Raw genomic sequence first — 18,638 nt, 5'->3', positions numbered from 1 at the left:
GTCAAATTACACCAGTGATCACTGGCCATGTGGTAAGAACAAAGGCATAGAAGGAAATATTAGTCAAGAAAGACATTTGTCAGTAATTTAATAGATTGGAATAATGACATTTTCCTGGAATAAGGAGGGCAGCCTCAAAGTTGTTCCTTGAAGACCACGTTTCTCCCGCTCCCCACCCCATCTTTGCCCACATCCTCCCCAATCAGATTTGCTGGCAGGATTTGTATTTCAAGATTGTGAAATACCACCAACTCTGTTGTGAGCGCTCCTTGCATCCTTTCCCATCCTTTCCTAAGAGAGTGGGCCTTTCTGCTCTGTGATCCCACAGGAGTTCTATTCTCCCCAAAGGATTTTTGTTTTGTTATTGCTAGTTGACCTGTTCATGCTCATCACTGTGAAGACCTTGAGTTCAGTGTTCCCTGCTCTTTATATTTCCCTGGACCTGGCATGACTCCTAGAATTATAAAGGCCCTCAAAGCTTTTGTAACAGAATTTATTTTATTCAATTATGTCCCTTCTTTTTCCATAACAGTTTAAAGTGGCTATTAAAATAAATAAAATACATAAAGACATGATAAGTTAGCAATAGATGGTGCAGAGGAAAAAGAACATACAAACAAACTCATGTAAGAAAAAGGCTAATATTAAACTATATTCATCGTGTCCTAAATGGATTTTTAATTGTCTCCCCCAGACATTCACAAGTGTTCTAGTTTACACTATAGATTGATCTACTGGAGGAAGCAATTCAATCACTATCTCTTCACATCTGAACCATGGGAGATAAAAACATCTGTCCTGTTTTTATTTATTTATTTTAAACATTTTATTTACTTATTTATTTATTTAATCTATTGGTGTGACATGGTTCAATAAAATTATATAGGTTTCAGGTATACCATTCTAAAATACATCATCTCTACATTGTATTGTGTGTTCACGCCCCATGGATAGGTCTTGTTTTTAAATGGCAATGGATGAAGGACCACTTTCTTCTTAAACAGTGAATCTAATGTTTTACAACTTCCCAATTCTTCCTAATCTCTAAGAAAAATCTTATCTCACAGAGATTACACCCTACTCTTTCCTCTCCCCAAAGAGGAGTGGCTCCCCCCATTCTCTGGTCAAGTAGCAAGTTAGCTGGTATCACTGAATTGCTCCCAGCATTTTCTCCATCCCACCAAGTAATTCAAGTGTCTTTTATCTACTCTTAACATTGGTGATAGCCAATATGACACTGATAAAAAAAAAACCCCACACAAACCATAAGCAAACAAACTCTCTGAGAATATTAGTAACAGTTTAAGTAACGTAATTTTCCAATAATTGGTTTCAATCAAGGGTCGTAATTAGGGTTAGATTAAGTACAGATTTTAATTGACCTGTGAAAAAGTGTGTCCACTGAGTCAGCCACTGAAAACATCTGATCAAATTGTGTCCTACCTCCGAGGGCGTAAGAATCCATTTGTGTGTGACTTAAAGGACACACTAGATCAGGTGGATTTAATTGATGTTTACAAAACATTTCACCTCAAAGCTGCGGAATATACATTCTTCTCAAATGCACATGGGACACTGTCAAAGATAGACTGCATGTTAGGACACAAATAAATCTCTACAAGTTCAAGAGGATTAAAATCATATCAAGCATTTTCTTTGAGCACAATGGCATGAAACTAGAAATTAACTACACTAAAAACGCAAAAACATTCAAACATCACAAAAACAGCAAAATATTAGGAATTTAGTAGGAGGCTAAATAGCATGTTATCAAACAATGAATGGGCTGCTAATGATATCAAGGAAGAAATAAAAATTTTCTTGAAACTAATGAAAATGAAGCCACAACAAACCAAATCTAGGGGGCACAACAGAAGCATTTCTGAGAGGGAAGTTTATAGTATACGGGCCTACCTCAAGAAACAAGAAAAAATATCAAATAAATGATCAAACCCTGCAACTAAAATAACCAGGAGAACAATAAGAAAAGCCCTGCATAAATAGAAGGACAGAAGTAGTAGAGATCAGAGTGGAAATAAATGACACAGAGATTAAAAAAAACCCACCCCAAACAATACAAAAGATCAATGAGCCCAGCTGGTGTGGCTCAGTGGTTGAATGTCAACCTATGAACCAGGAGGTCACAGTTTGATTCCCAGTCAGGGTACATGCCTGGGTTGCATACACTGTCTCCACTGGGGGGTATGCTGGAGGCAGCCAATCTATGATTCTCTCTTATTATTGATGTTTCTATCTCTCCCTCTTCCTTCTTCTGTCTGAAATCAATAAAAAAACATATTAAAAAGTAAAATAAATTTTAAAAATCCCAAGCAAGTTTGCTTGGCCTATCTATATGATTGTGCTTTGTCTTGATTTTCCACGTCCTTGCAACGAGAAGTTTGTCACTATAACTCTATCAGAGTTAGAACTCTGACCTGAACCCCTTTCCTCTTGCTTAGGGCCATAACCTGCCCTGCTGGTATTAACATCCTTCCCCTGAAAGCAGAATTCTGCTCAATTGCTTAGATGAACAATTCCCACAGCATACACAAGAAAGCATGAGTTAATAGATGATACACTAAAAAAAGCTGTATAAATGCTGCATTTCTAAATCCCCTTGTCACATATTAAAAACACTTTGAGAGATCCTGTGGCAAAGCTATCAGATTAAATTTGTTTAACCTAGAGTTTCCCAAGGTTACTTGTATGCATATATGCATAACTCATGGACACAGACAATAGGGTGGTAAAAGCCTGGGGCAGGGGAGCGGGGTGCTGAAAGGGTCAGTGGGGGGTGGGGGGAAGGGACATATGCAATACTTTCAACAATAACAATTTAATTAAAAATAAATAAATAAATAAACAGCAAATTCCTTCCTATTAATAATCATTATAACACAAATTGTTAACTTTTTTGTTAATCCTCACCTGAGGATATTTTCCCATTGATTTTTAGAGAGAGTAGAAAGGAGAGGGAGAGATAGAAAGAAACATCGATGTGAGAGAGAGAGACACATCGATTGGTTGCCTCCTGCCTGCACCCCGACCAGGGCTGGGGAACTTACAACCAAGGTACGTGCCCTTGACTGGAATTGAACCTAGGACCCTTTAGTCCGCAGGCCAACACTCTATCCACTGAGCCAAACTGGCTAGGACTTAATTTTTGTTTCCTGATTCATATATCCATTATATTAAAATGTTTAGATCTCAGGTTGAAATTAAGTATTAAATAGCAGAAATGAAACCAAACAAATTATTTGCAATACATCATCTATATGCAAAGGAGGAAGATACAAAAGGGAAGGCTCTGCTGTAGGAAGTGCTGCTTTTAGAGCAGTAGCTTTTATTTAATCACTCCCTTGGTACACATTAGCCTAATGTATCACTTATTAATTATTCCAGTATTTCACTGTGATAGTATTAATCAGGAGAAATGATGTTGGTGCTCATATTTTGCTCTACTGCATTCTAACTTGGTTTAAACTAATTCTTCCTTTTTACAGTGCTCAGTAGACCTCTTATGCCACACACATAGCTTTATGACCAACATACTAACTCTTCACATTTACTATTTTGGGTAGTATGATAAAGCAAATAGCCAGTCATTATCCTTTTCCTTAAATAGTCTCAAAATATTTATGATGGCCTACGATGGACCTAGAAGGTACAATAACTTGAAAAGGAATTTCCCACAGAAAAGAGTAAAAATGTACCTATTAAATAATAGAAAATGATTTGCAAGGTAATGAGTACACTTTAAAATTTAAAAAGTGTACTAGAAAAGCCACGTATTAACTTGTTTTATTTTTATACCTGTTCATATGAAATAATAAGGTCAGATTCTTGAAAGCAGATGGCATCAATTTTTATAATAAGGAAGAGAAATCTTCCTCTCTTAATTAATTATAATTCATATTTCAGTTCCCAAGTAAGCATCCCTTCCTCAAGGACACTTCCTGAATCCCAGTCCCGGTAAAGTTCCCTCTTTACACGTGCTCAGAAGCTGCATTCTTTCCCTTCAGAATACTCATATCGGCTATGACTTGAGTGACTTTTCTTCTTCACTAGATTGAAAGCCTGGAAATTGGGGTCTGCCTTTGCTCACCATTTCCCCCCTGCACCCAGCACAGCATCTGACCCAGTGTAGCCACTCGATAAATATTTATCAGTGAGTAACATATGTTAAATAGTACATATTTGTTGACTAAATCTGTATGCAATGGAGGCTAGAGCTCTCAAAATAAGCTAATGTCTGAAATAGTACTTGACTTCTCAATTGTTTTTATTTCAAGCTCTTTTGCTTAGAAGTAAATTAATAAGCAACTTGAATCACATTAGGCACCCCTACAAAGGTTTTAGATGCTCTGATTCTTAAATAATATAGTTAGGGTTCTCATTTTTAATTTATTATATTGGTTAACTAGAACATTGTGCTTCCCCCTCTGGAATTATAATATACTTTTTTTATACATAAATGCAATAAAGAAAAAAAGGAATGGATTACTAGAGTAAGTGTACAGAGATGCTATTGGGCATCCCAGTGAGGAATGACAAAGTGATTCCAGAGAAAGTGATTAAATACCCCTTCCTCTAGTGACACCAAAGAGTCTTAGAGCTCTAAGTGATCATGTTGGAGACAAGTTTAGATAACAATTACGGCTTGTTCTGTGGTTTTCGAGTACAGAGGGGCCATTTCGCTGGGAGGTAGGACCAGTGCTGAAAGAAAAGAGAGGAGAGATAATTCAACAGAGGTGGACTTAAGAAGTTCTGCTGCTCACACATTTTCATATATGATAATCCAAGGGAGCTGGAGAGCTGAACCATCTGTATAAATAAACCAAGGTGGAGGAGGCAAGGAGGTTTTCGTTGAGGTTTCTGTGAGTATGGTGTTAGTGGATTGCATATTGACTTAATGCTTTCTTGTACCTTCTGCTAAACTCCTTAACATAACTTTCCAGTAAGAGTATTTGTCTAGAATGTCAGATATTTTTAAGAGGGCTGGTCAAGCAGAAAATTGTTTCCTGGCAATCCTATATAATAAAAGCCTAATATGATAAGTGTCTGGTCATCCGGTTGGCCGTTCAACTAATCAAAGCATAATATGCTAATGATATGCTAAGGCCGCTCAACCGTTTGCTATGATGTGCACTGACTGGGGGGATCGGGCCCAAGCCGGCAGGCGGACATCCCCTGAGGGGTCTCAGACTAAGAGAGGGTGCAGGCCGAATTTCGTGCACCAGGCCTCTAGTACATACACTGAGTGTCCAGATTATTATGACCGGCCAGATTATTATGACCACCCATCAGTACTTCATTGACACTTCCAAAAATACTGAATATTGAAAACTTCCTAAGAAAATGCTCTCAAGGTTTTATTATTATTATTATTTGCATAACTAATTCACTTCAGTGTATATAAAGTAAAGCTCATACTTCTGCAACAAGGATATAATTTATGCATATCTAATTAGTGTGCAAATAGAGCCTGTATCATTATCAATACTACCATCATCATCATCTTCATTATTATCATCATCATCATCTCTACTGATGTTGAGCAACTATTATGTGTCAGGCATGTGGAAGGATCTTTCCCTCCATGCTACCTACCATTAAATTCTCTAAAAAACCCAAGTGCCTGCTCTGTTATTATCCTTATTTGGGAAAGGGGAATTCACGGCTCCATGCAGTTGCCAGTGATTTCCAAATTGTCCATCAAAATGGCCTGAATAAAATGCAGATGCCTGGGTCTCACCAGAAAGCTACTGAACCAGGGTATCTAATGGTAGCTAAGTGGTTAGAGCATTGGACTGCACACAGAAGGGTCATGGGTTCAATACCCAGTCAAGGGCACATATCTGGGTTGCAGGTTCCATCCCTGGTCCCTGTGGGAGGCAACCAACTCTCTCTCTCTCTCTCTTTCCTTCCCTTCTTCCTTCTCTTCCACTCTTTCTAAAAATCAATGGGAAAAATATCCTCAGGTGAGGATTAACAAAACAAAAAAAGAAAGAAGGTGTAGCTAAGCAAGCAGACACAGGACCCATATATGCTGACACACAGTCTGTATTGAGACCACAACAGAACATTAGTGATGCTGTGTTCTCTAAGAATTCTGCATAATGCAAATGGGCACTGGGTGGGGGTGGGGGTGGGGTGGAAACAGTGCTAGGGGACCCTAGATCTTGTTGAAAAAGAAAATTATGGTCTCTAAATACAGTACTACCAAGGAAAAGAGGAATCTCATCTGTGGCTGCATATTAAGCTGGCACTCCTTTGACTGAAAAAGGAAATCACTTACTATACACTACTCAAGTAAGCAAAGCTCAAAACAGTTAGCTACACACACACACACACACACACACACACACACTTTTCCCACCTGCTGTCTGAAGAAAATATCTATGCAATGTGCGTGCCCTATTTTAAACTAAGCTTTGAATTGCACACAAAGCATCCTTCCTGTATCTGTGTTCCTTTCTAGAGTTGAGTCTGCAAAGGGACTAGAAATACATTTTCCTTTAAGTGATAAAAAAAACAACAAATATTTAAAAGACAGTCCAGACCTTTTATAAAAGCACTTACTTTGAAAGACAGGACAGATTATGTATTCAAACAAGACACCTTCTAAAGAGCGTACCAAAAAGATGTCAAAGCAAAGGTGCTTGCAACGCTGGTCCTGCTGGGCATGGTTAATAGAAAGAGTAGACCCTCAATCTTGGGTCCTCCGAGCTGCTGCGTCAGGATGATGCTCACAGCAATTATTGTGTTATCACTTTTAGTTTGGAAGACTTAAGCAAGAACACAAAAGGTACAAAACCATAGGTGTCCTGTATTATATAGGGTTTGGGGTCAAGGAGAAGGAACTGACCAGGAACGTTCCATATCAGGAGGGAGGTGTGCAGTCATGAGCAGACAGAAGCTGAGTGGATCCCCCTGAGCCCTGCTGTTTCTTTCTGGCTGATCTTGAATGACACACAGCCTCTCAGGCCTCACTTTCTACGTGAGAAGTTTTAAAGATCCCTCAACTCTTAATGCCCTATTCTTCCAAGCCCTGCCACCTAACACAGGCTCTGATAGAGAGAAATCTAATGAGCCATGTTTTTGTTCCTATTTCTTCCCTTCCCTTCCCTTCCCTCCAGCCACAAAAGGTAGTCAATTCTGGCAAAGGACCACATCTTACTTCTGCCTCCCTACCCCAGAAGCTTTTGATCAAATTCTGAGAAACCCAAAAGAACTGATTTGCTAAATTCTTTGGAGAATATGCTAGACATACAGATGAGCTGCTCAGATGCCCTTTAAGGTGTGGTCATGGTTAGGGTGCCTTGAGTTAGGTGGGCCTGTCTGCTCCTGCCGAGCACAGTTGTCTGAACAGGCAAGTTTGCTCCTGGGGGGCCAATTGTACTGGAAGAAACTCTGTTAGGCGGCCATTCCTGGCAGAATTCTACTTCCTCCCTTTTTTTTTTTATCACAGGTGTTACTTTCCTCTAGTACAACCAAAATCTAAGTCTGACAGACACAGAAATGCTAATCTTTGTTTACGCAGAAGTCCTAATGTTTGTTTATTTTTCCAAAACAAGATCTTTGGCAGACTTCAGGAAACCCATCTTTGAGCAACAAGATACTCTTCTTTGTAGCAGAAAGATCTAGAGCAGCCGTGGGCAAACTACGGCCCGTGGGCCGGATCCCGCCCATTTGAAATGAATAAAACTAAAAAAAAAAAAAAGACGGTACCCTTTTATGTAATGATGTTTACTTTGAATTTATATTAGTTCACACAAACACTCCATCCATGCTTTTGTTCTCGCCCTCCGGTCCAGTTTAAGAACCCATTGTGGCCCTCGAGTCAAAAAGTTTGCCCACCCCTGATCTACAGTGTAGATTTCTTTTCAATTCTCTTAGTCACAGACATTGTGGACAAAAAAGGGCCACATACTAAACCTGACAAGCTCAGGGGAGACCTGCATGGCAGCCTTACAAACTCAGAGACCTAAAGTGACCACATAGAATGATCTGAAATGAAAACTTTCTAATTAAACGCAGTTCAAGAACCCCACTCCCACTAGCATTGGAGAAATACCACCTGTTCATTTCCCTGATAACACAAGAAATTGTGGTTATGCTCCTATTTTACAAACTACATCCTTCGGGAGCATCAGTTGTGATCTCAGTCCTCTCCCTCCCATTAATCAGGCAGAGATCGCTCACATAAATTTTCAGGTATAGTTGGCAGTTCGACAGATAAGATCAGAGCAAGGACCACAGGCCAGGTACTGAAGGTCACCAGGGTGCCGAGCAATGGGCAAAACTGGGAAAACAAACACATCTCCCCAAGGCAATCTTTCCTCCCTAGCATATCGATGGCCATGTGCTTTGGACCCCCTGATCTTTCTTCCCCAGAGATAACATCAAGGCCTGGTTGTGTGTCAGCTCCAGGCTCTGCAAAGCAGCAAGACCAAACAAATAGTTCCAGGGCTGACCTCAGGACCAGCTTCATTGAAGAATGACCCTCTGTCCTGGTGCAGACCAATCAATCAGTGGAGACCCTGACCCTGAAAGGACACACTGGAAAGCTGCTGAATGTTCTACTGAGATCCTCCCCTAGGGCCTCTCCTAAAAGTTCTACCATTAAAAGCCCTTCGAACAAAAGGACCCAGTGCTCTCCCTCCCAGGGGTCTGTGTGAGGGTAGAACACCCACAGTTTTCCCTTCCCCTTCTTCTTCCCACCAGGCAGGTTAACTTTACCCTTTTTCCTAAGCTTCAAAGACCCTTCTCTTGGCTTTATAACTTGTTTCTTGACCTCATTTCTTCTTCCTCTGTGCCTTTCTAAATAAATATTCTCTTAGAGTTTGAGTCTTGGCTCTGAATTCTTTCTTAGCTAGACCTCAGGCCCCAAGGTTGCTGAACTGAAATCCAGTCTGACCCCACGGGTCTAACACCTGGTGCCATTCTTGCTGCCGCCAACAGTGGGAGAATATCCAGCCACTGCATTTCGTGGATCACTGTATAAACTGCTTCAAGTGATCTGTAAACACACTGAGCTTTGCTGTTATATCCAAGGAGTCTTATTAGAGGCCAGGCTTATATCTGAAGACACACATGAACTGAGATTCATGGAACTTTCTAAGGATACCTGTTCTAGAAAGAGGAGAGAAGGGGCATTCTCCTGGAATGTCCAATGCACCCAAAAGGAAATGCTTGGTTGTTTTAAAGACTTCTCACTGTATTGTTAAAGTCAAAGAGAAAATTCAGGAGTCCCAGGAGAATGTAAACAAATGAGGGTGCTGTGTGTTGGGGAAATGTTTTCTTAGCAATAGTAAAGCTATCACCAAATGGAGAAGACGATGGGGAGGAATCAAGACTCTGCTGACAGCACAACAAACTAAGAAAAAGGGCATTTAAAATTACTGAACTGTGACTGTCCCTGGACATTTGACAGCAAATGACTAAGTACTAATTGAATGCTTCTTGAATAAAACACATAAAGTGCTCATTCTCTAAGTTACGGTAAACTTATCAATTAAGAAAGCTCCCATCTGGGTGAGTTGGAAGCAGTGGCCTGTGGTGTAAGAGGAGACCTGAGCTTGAGGGTTGCTCACCCTTCTGTGAGCTGATTAATGCCAGGACCCTCACTGAATATCTCCTGGGTCCCTTGTCCTCACTGCAGAGTTATTTCAGGGATTAACTGGATACACATGTGGATGTGCTTAGTAAATCTGCACAGCCATGCAGGTGTAAACATTTATTTATTTTTTAAACAAAAGCCTCATTTGGCTTAATGTATATTCCCAGGGCAATACTAGGGCCAGATGTACGTGGATTCCAGCTCAGACAGACAGCCTCATTCGAATCCCTGCTCCTTACACACCAGACACGTTGGAGCAGTGACTTAGCCCTCCATGGCTCAGTTCCCTCATAGGTAAGGTAGGGACAACGGTCATACCCATGCCTTCAGATTGTGGTGAGTCAAAAAGGAACTCACCCAGGAAAAGCATCCGACACAATCATGATTTGTGGGGCTGCCCCTAGAAGTGGTAGAACTTCTGAAATATGGAAAGGAGTGGACTTGGAGGGATGTCTGAGAGAAGCTGGGAAAGCCCTTCTGGGAGAGCCACCAACTGCAAGAGGCCCTTCTAATGAGCTGGCAACCTTCCCTGGGGCCTGCCTGACGCTGAGTCAGCAGGAAAGATCGCTGCTCTCGTCTCCAGGGGCATTTCTGTGTGTCCATATTGACTGTAAGGCAATTAACCACCGGCCAGCCAAGCTCCCGGCTGGCATTTGGGAAGGACCATCATAGAGCAGTGTGTGTTTTTTTTCAGGTATAAATACACTTTTCACAACTGTACATTCACATCACACAAGAGGAGTTGTCATGCAAAGAAAATTATCTTAAAATGGAGCACAGTCGGGTTTGGGGTTGATGAAGGTGATGGATCTCAAATGTCAGGACTGCGCTTGAAAGAATCTCTGGGCTGGGTAACCACGCTAAGCTCTGGGCTGAGGCACATTCCATTATGAGTGGAGTGTGTTTATAATGGAATGACATGGATGGGTTCTTATAATCAGAAAAACACACTGACCTTCACACTACACAGGTGCAGCAGCATAATGACCCACCACGTGTATGCGCATCAATTCCTGGGGAAAATCCAATGAGGTTAACTCAGTGTGTATCCCAAGCAAACAGAATCAGTGACATTACCCACATGAAGAACTCGGTGCCCCACACCCCGCCAAGATACCTGTCCTGGGCAACCAACATGTAAAAAGAAAAATTACATGAGGATGATACCCACTTTAATAAATGGACAAAGTGTAGCAAGCAACATATTTTGTGTCATTCATGAATATTTTTTTTAATCCTCACCTGAGGACATGCTTAGAGAGAGGAAGGAAGAGGGAGGGAGGGAGGGAGGGTAGGGAGGGAGAGAGAGAGAGAGAGAGAGAGAGAGAGAGAGAAACATCAATTAGTTGCCTTCCATATGTGCCCCAACCAGGGATTGAACCCACAAACCAGGTACGTGCCTTGATCAGGAATCAAACTGGCAATCCTTTGGTGGACCAACTAAGCCACTCTGCCTGGGCATGAATAATATGATTCGGCTTGTAAAATTTAACTTTAAGGAGTAAGAATCATGGGCCTACATTTTTTCTTTTCTTTTCAGGAAACCAAGATTTGGTATGGTGTCTTTGGAGAGGGAAAATTCTGTGTTTGAGAAAACTAAAAAAATCCTCAGATATGCTCCACTCATAAGACCTCTTCAACCACAATGAAACTGGATCTATAGTTAAACTGCTGAAAATATCACTGACTCATCTTGGTGCCTTTCTCACTTAGAAATGTACTCCTATGTGTAAGACTGAAGACGGAGCACCATCCCCTTACATGTAAAGTCTAGCAGAGTATTACACCAAGTGGCAATCACTGGTCACAGCATTTTAGGACACAGAAACCTTGTCAAAATTTAGACCTTGAACATAAAGATGCCAGACACAGGAAATTTGCTGAAGGTATTTTACCTGGGTCCTCTTAATCCAAGTATCACTTTAGTTTATGAATCTTTATTCTGATTTTATAACCTCATCTTCCTCTGAAGTTAAAGTTGCTATAAAAGTAATCAATATGGTCTTATTCCAATAAAGTAATATATGATGTAAGGTTTTCAAACCCCCAGTGAAACCTGAAGTTTTGCTGACAAATGAGTTCATGTGAGAAATGAATCAATCACAAGCTTGCACTCTGAGTGCATAGATGAAGGTCCCATCCCTGGTGTGAGCAAATTTGAAAAGGGGTGGGAGGGAGAGAGAGAGAGAGAGAGAAAGAGAGAAAGAGAGAGAGAGGGAATTTGACCTCCATATATTCAGATTCTGCTCTGTGCCATCTCCATGCTGGGTGCTACCTGGCTTCTCAGTGGTGAGGAAACTGCCTGGCAGTCCCTCCTTAAGGCCCCTTTCCCTGTCATGACCATTGGCCTCCCAGCAGCACCCCAGGAGGCCCAGCTCTGCTCCATTTGCTGGAGGCCCTCAGATCTTCATATGTTCACACTAGGGGCCCATGACCTCAATTACTATCCGAATATTGATAACTCCCAATTTCTGTGACAGCTTCAAGTCTCATCTTATTCCAAAACTTAGCACTGAGAATACTGGTGTAAAATGTTTTCTTACAGTTTTTTAACTGTTTAACTGCAAAACATGATGCTGGCAATGAAGAATGAGAGCAGAAGCAGTAGTGGAGACTATTAAAAAATGACCAGTGTCAAAAGGATCCAGCTCTAGGGGATCCAAGATGACGGTGCAGTTGGTGGAAGCTATAATCACTTCCTCTCAGGACCAAACTGAAGTCACAACTAAATTATGAAACAATGATCCTAAGTAACCACCTGAAGACGAGTTGAAGAGAAGTCTTATCACCAAGGATTTAGAGAAGAAGCCACATCGAGACTGGTAGGAAGGGCGGAGATGCTGGTCCTGCCCCACAGGTAGTGGCTGATGTTCTGAGGGATATCTCACCTGCAGGGGTTTTCCCCTCAGAAATGCAGGGTCTAAACCTCAAACCAGGCTCCCCATCCCAGAGCACCAGAGCTAGGAAGAGGAGGTCACATAATAACTGACTGTGAAAAGCAGCGGAGTTTCTGTCCACCAGGGAGAGATGGAGTCCACTAGAAATACAGGCAACTGCTTAAAGGGCAAAAACACAACATTTAGTCTGCAGCCACTCACTCTGAGCTCTGGCGGAGGGAAGGTAGAGTGGAATAGAGTCATATGAAGAGAGTCTGGGATTTCTGGCTCTGGGGAAGGAGCTGAAGGGCAAGCACCAGGATCCTTGTGCCAAGTCATTCTCCCATACTGTGGACACTCTTTCTTAGCTAGACCAATCCCCTCCCTGTGGCATCAGGCTGGGGGAAAGCAATAGTCCCAGCTTCTGGACTCCTTCTCACCCCACCCAGTGGAACTTATACCTTGCTGAGGGGTACAGCCAGAGGCTCTTCCAATCAGCGAGCCTAACAGGCAGCCAGCAGCCAAAGCTAGACTGGTGTGGACCTCAAGGTGCTTTGGGACTTTTGTTGACCTACCACTGGGTTCAGGGCTGGTAAAAGCCAGCCTTTGTGCATAGCTTGATCATTCATGCACAACCCAGGTGCAGCAGAGGTGACCACAAGCAGTGGATCGCTTGTAGCTCCAAACAGGGTTGCTGAGGGGGAGTCACAGGAAGCATCTTATATTGGCCTGCACCAGAGTTCACCCCAAGAGGCCCAGAACCAACACACACCCAGTGGCCCACTTCAGACAACAGCAGAGCAGGATCCAATAAGCTTAGCAAGCAGCATATTATATATATACACATACATATACATACATATACATATGTGTGTGTGTGTGTGTGTGTGTGTGTGTGTAATATATATATCTCAACAGGCATCAAACCCTGCTGCAGTCAGCACCTGCACAGCAGCTCACACACTGCGGTCAGGGTTGAGCCTTATAGTCAGCCAGCCTGAATGTCAATCCCACACACAAACAGGCCAACGGCAAACAAAACTCAGTTACAACAGAAGGGCCAAAATAATCCACATAAAGGACATTACCAGAGCACCCAACTCAGGTGAACAAGGACACTGCACCACTGGACCCCACAAGACACCTATGTTAGGCCACCCAACAAAGACTGGGAGTCATAGACGAGCTACCGAATACATAGAAACAAACACAAAGAGGCAGCCAAGAAGAAGAGTGTGTTCTATTTGAGTTGCTTTTGGGGCAGAGCAAATATTAACCATTTTAAATCATTCTTTGCTTACTGTCCACAGACAGCACAGAAGAGACATTTTAATAGCACTTCCTATGTGTCAATGAGGTAGTTGAAACAAAAACTTTGTGCATCCTGCAATTAGGAAACAAAATTCTCTAGATGTGTTTTTATTTTTGGGAACTGATCATCTTGTTCCATAAGCAAAAAAAAAAAAAAAAAAAAAAAAAAGCTCTAAAGACTGAGAACAAATGGAAGAAACTGACTTGGGGAGGGTGTGAAGTGGTGGCTGGGGACTTGAGTTCTGCTCATCCCAGTACCTAAGCATTTAGGGCCCTGGTCCAAGGCTGGGCTGGAAAATATTTCCTGGTCCAGGCTGACACTTGGAGAAAACTGAGGGAACAAAGTAGGAATTGGGGTCGTCTCTGAGTCACATTGGTGAGTAGGCAGATAGGAAGATATGAGCTGGGAAAGGCAGTTGGGGCTTGCAGGGGAGATGTGTAAGATGTGACAAACCAAAACTAGACAATGGAGGCAGCAGACCCCTATGTGAGGAGAGAAGATTTAGGGTCCCTTCAGGATGTGGTCTAACTGATGGCATAACACCTGGGTAAAGGAGCCTTATAGCTTGAAGATATATTTTTTTGAGAAATAAGGGAGGGGGAAACTTACTTAGGGCACCCCAAACCCCAACGAAACGGGGCACTAGGTTGGGTTTTGGCCTGCTGATTTGCCCGTTCAGACTGTATCTGAGTGTATTCCTTTTATTCAAATAAATTCTCACTGCTTTTGCTACTATTTGTTGTCTCTTGTTAGAATTTGTTCCTATAAGAAGAGATGACCGAAGACACAGAGTACTCTCTCTGGCCAGAGGTCACCCTGACCACTGCTGACATCTTGGTGCCCGGCTCAGAACACGCAAACCATAAGTCCTCTGGCCGGGAGGCTGGAGGGAGGGCTACTTTGTGTTTGCTTTTTGTCCAGGATCAGGAGAAAGAGGCAATAATTGTATGTGACAGCAAAACAAAAGCAACTGTGAGCGCCTGGTAATGAACTAGTGCTGAAGAGAGGAGCACATCTACCCTCTGGTCTGTGGAAGCAACACTCTCAGGTGAGTGTCAGAGGGTTTTCCTCCTAACATGTACGAGCCTCACAGGGACTCCAGAATACACTTGTCATTAAACTTTGACCCACCTGGGGGGCATATAGAAGGGCTGGTCATCTAGTACTCCAGGTCCCTGTGGTTGTTTTATGTAGCTGGTGAGAGAGAATAAAGCACATAAAAGGAGTGGGGATAACCAGCGGTGTCACAGCTTCCGGGAGCCCCCTCCACAAACAGCACACTTCAACGCATCACATTAAACTCCAGGAATTCCACTTGCAGTCATGACTTCCCCGTGCCCACACTCCCGCTGTTACATATGCATTGTTATGATTTAAAGTGCCTGGCCTGCCTGACTGGACTTCTTAATCTGCATTCTTGCCTTCCTCTCTGTAGAAACTGTACTTTGGGAAATGGCTGCATGTATGGCAGAAATAGGGATAGACACTACACGTTAGAGGAATATAGGGTCCAGTTTCCTGGGAAAGAGACAGATACTCCCCTTCTCACTTGCATTCTTCGACACTGTCAAGAGAGACATTGGCCTGATTTTCTTAATAGGCAATTCCTCATCTGCACCTGGACATGGTATAGCCAGTGGTCGGCAAACTCATTAGTCAACAGAGCCAAATATCAACAGTACAACGATTGAAATTTCTCTTGAGAGCCAAATTTTTTAAACTTAAACTATATAGGTCGGCACATTGTTATTAACGTAATTAGGGTACTCCTAAGGCTTAGGAAGAGCCACACTCAAGGGGCCAAAGAGCCACATGTGGCTCGCGAGCCGCAGTTTGCCGACCACGGGCGATAGGCCCCGTAACTTAGGAGAGCATGTTGAGGGCCTTATGCTCCATCTTTTTGTCAGGCTCCTTCAAGCCCATCAGTGGAGTCCCCTCGTTTGCACTCCCCTGGGAACTAACTTCTGGGCTGCGTGGGACCCAGGGCTCTTTTACTCCACCTTGGTCAGACTACCAATCCCTGAGTTTCACACCCTTAAGAGCTTCTCCAGATCCTGGAAAAGCCTGACAGGGATAGTAAGAGATGTCCGATTTGCAACTTTAGGGCAATCTTTGGGGTCACTCCTTGGTATAGGCTCCCCACCTTTCTTTTGCGTGAACATGGCCTCCCTCATTTCTTTAGACACTTAACATGCATGAGACCATGGAGGCCCAGAGATGAAAGTTCAGGGGCATTAACTGGCTCGGAGAGGGATATGGTCTGCAGAATTGGAAAGGAATATGCTACTGGTTTAAATGCTGAAAATGCAGACTATCCCTTGGGAAATTAGATTTAAAAGATGCCTTTGTCTGGATCCTGTTAGATCCAGCTTGTCAATTTTTATTTGCCTTTGAATAGACAGACATACAGGGGTTTCAGCAACAACTTGGACCGTCCAATTTCAAGGCTTCAGAGATAGCGCCCATCTCTTTGGGTAAGCCTTAGCAGAGGATTTAAAGAACCTATCACTAGAGGGGTTGAATAGATCTTACAGTATGTTGATGATCTTCTAGTTTGTTCTCCCACCAAGAATTCGGGGGAAAGTATTTAAAACAGACTTTAAACTTCTTGGCAGAAGGTGATATAAAGTTTCCAAGGAAAAGACACAACTTGTGCCAGAAAAAGTAAACCTCTTAGGTCTGACCTGGACACCTGGGGAAAGAATTATATCCCAAGAAAGAATACAAGCTATCCCAGCCCCACCATGCAAGACAACTGAGGGCCTTTTCAGGAATAACAGGATTCTGTACACTTTGGATCTTGGGGTATAGAGAAAAAGCCTATCCCCTATATAATGTCCTATGGGGACATAGCATAATCTGGAAAAAAGAACAGAAAATGGCCTTTATAGAGCCAAAGGAAGCCTTACTGCAGGCACCTGCCCTGGGCATACCTAACGCTGGAAAGCCTTTCCATCTCTATATCACAGAGAGGGAGGAGTTAGCAATAGGAGTCCTTACCGAGCTATAGGTCCAACTAAGAGACCTGCGGGATACCTATCTAAGCAGTTGGATGCAGTGGCAAGAGGAGGGCTGCATTGTTTAAGGGTTATTATAGTGGCAGCTGTATTAATAGAAGCCCTAAAAATAATTCTAGGCCAGGAAATTATTCTATATACCTCATATCAGATTAACTCTGTCCTAAATCTCAAGGGACCTCATTGGCTAACAACCACCGATTGAAATATCAGCTAATACTATTAGAAAACCCACAAATAAAAATTAGACCCTACTCCACATTAGATCCAGCAACCTTAATGCCAACCCCAGATCTGGAAATGTCCCCTGGTTGCTGTGAAATTATAGAACAACATATGCCACCTGAGAAGATCTTAAGGATGAACCTCATTTAAATCCTGGTAATAATGGTTCTCGGATGGCAGCTATGTGAGTGATGGAACCCGCTATGGCGGATATGAAATTGTTTCTCTTCACCAAACTATAGAAGCTAAGGCTCTACCACCTGGAACATCAGCCCAATTGACAGAACTGATTGCATTAACCAGGACTCTGGAATTGGGCAGGAACAAGAGATTAAACATATACACTGATTCCAAATAAGCCTTTTGGTCTGACATGCTCACGCTGCCGTCTGGAAAGAAAGAGGGTTCTTAAGAGCTAAAAATAGTCCCATAAAATATGGAACATAAATTTTAAAACTACTCGAGGCTGTACATATCTCTAAAGAAACAGCAGTGGTCCATTGCCAAGCACACCAGAAAGGAAACACCGACAGGGCAACAGATGAGCAGACCAGATTGCAAAGAATATAGCCTCAAACAAGGAAAATAAGCCCTTAATAGGGGCCTCAATGCCAACAATTATCATAGAAAGACTATCAACCCTGATATATACTCAAGATGAAATTGAGCCGAGCAGAAAGGTCATAATAAAGTTAAAGGAAAATGGCACCAATTAGGAAAACTTATACATCTTCCTAAAATTATTCAATGGAAAGCCCTTAAGGGATGACATGATTCATGCCACTTTGGGAAGGGATAAATTAACTCAGATATGCTCACAAATATTTACAGAAAAAGGACTAAATAAAGCCATCCAGCCGTTCTGTCAGGGATGCCATCCTTGCAACATAAACAACCCACAAGGGGGCTGTCTGGACAGCCCCCACCTCTTCTGGAACCTGACCAAAGACGGGGCACATATCCAGGAGAGGATTGGCAATTAGATTTTACCCAAATGTCCTCCTGCCCAGGGAACCTTTACTGGATGGGTAGAGGCTTTTCCTACTCCAATAGAGAAGGCCCCAGGAGGTTGTTAAAGTGCTACTTAGGGAAATAAATCAAGGTTTGGATTGCCATATTCCTTACAAAGTGACAAGGGCCCATTATTGGCCTCCCACATTGCCCAGGAGGTCGGCAAAGCTCTAGGCATAAAATGGCATCTATATTCAGCCCCGAGGCCGCAGTCTTCTGGAAAAATAGAAGGGGCCAATCAGAATCTCAACAGAACAATAGCAAAGCTCTCAGGAAACTTGTCAAAACCAGCTTGACTACTATGCATTGCCCTATTGAGAATTCTGAGTCTGACCACGTTATTAAAATTAAGTCCTTTTGGAACTTTATACGGAAGACCTTTCCTCTATTCATGTATCACTCTCGAGGAGGAATCTCACAAAATAGAAGACGTTGTAACTTCCCTGGCCAGCTTTCAAAAGGCCATTCAAGAGCTTAGATGGAAGGAACCTCCTTCCAGCACCAAGCCCCTGTGAACCAGGAACATCGGTCCTAATGAGCACTTGGAGGCATGGGTCTCCGGGTCCCAATTAGCC

At 42.5% G+C, this 18,638-nt stretch overlaps 1 protein-coding gene across 3 annotated transcripts in view; it reads right to left on the bottom strand.

The window, feature by feature from the left end:
- Nucleotides 1–18,638, bottom strand: part of HECW1 (HECT, C2 and WW domain containing E3 ubiquitin protein ligase 1) — a 152,913-nt gene that overhangs the window by 95,895 nt on the left and 38,380 nt on the right. The window contains exon 2 of one of the 3 annotated variants that reach the window (XM_059655760.1): nucleotides 10,578–10,635. The exons of the other annotated variants lie outside the window; for them this stretch is intronic. Within the exon in view, the coding sequence (XP_059511743.1) occupies nucleotides 10,578–10,604 (27 nt within the window). The 5' untranslated portion in view covers nucleotides 10,605–10,635. The remainder of the gene's footprint in view (nucleotides 1–10,577; nucleotides 10,636–18,638) is intronic. 3 annotated transcript variants of the gene reach the window in all.

This window comes from Myotis daubentonii, chromosome 10, assembly GCF_963259705.1.
Source record: "Myotis daubentonii chromosome 10, mMyoDau2.1, whole genome shotgun sequence".
In the NCBI taxonomy this organism is placed as follows: domain Eukaryota; kingdom Metazoa; phylum Chordata; class Mammalia; order Chiroptera; family Vespertilionidae; genus Myotis; species Myotis daubentonii.
Note: the sequence above shows the minus strand (reverse complement) of the source record. Positions and strands in the feature narration are given on the sequence as shown.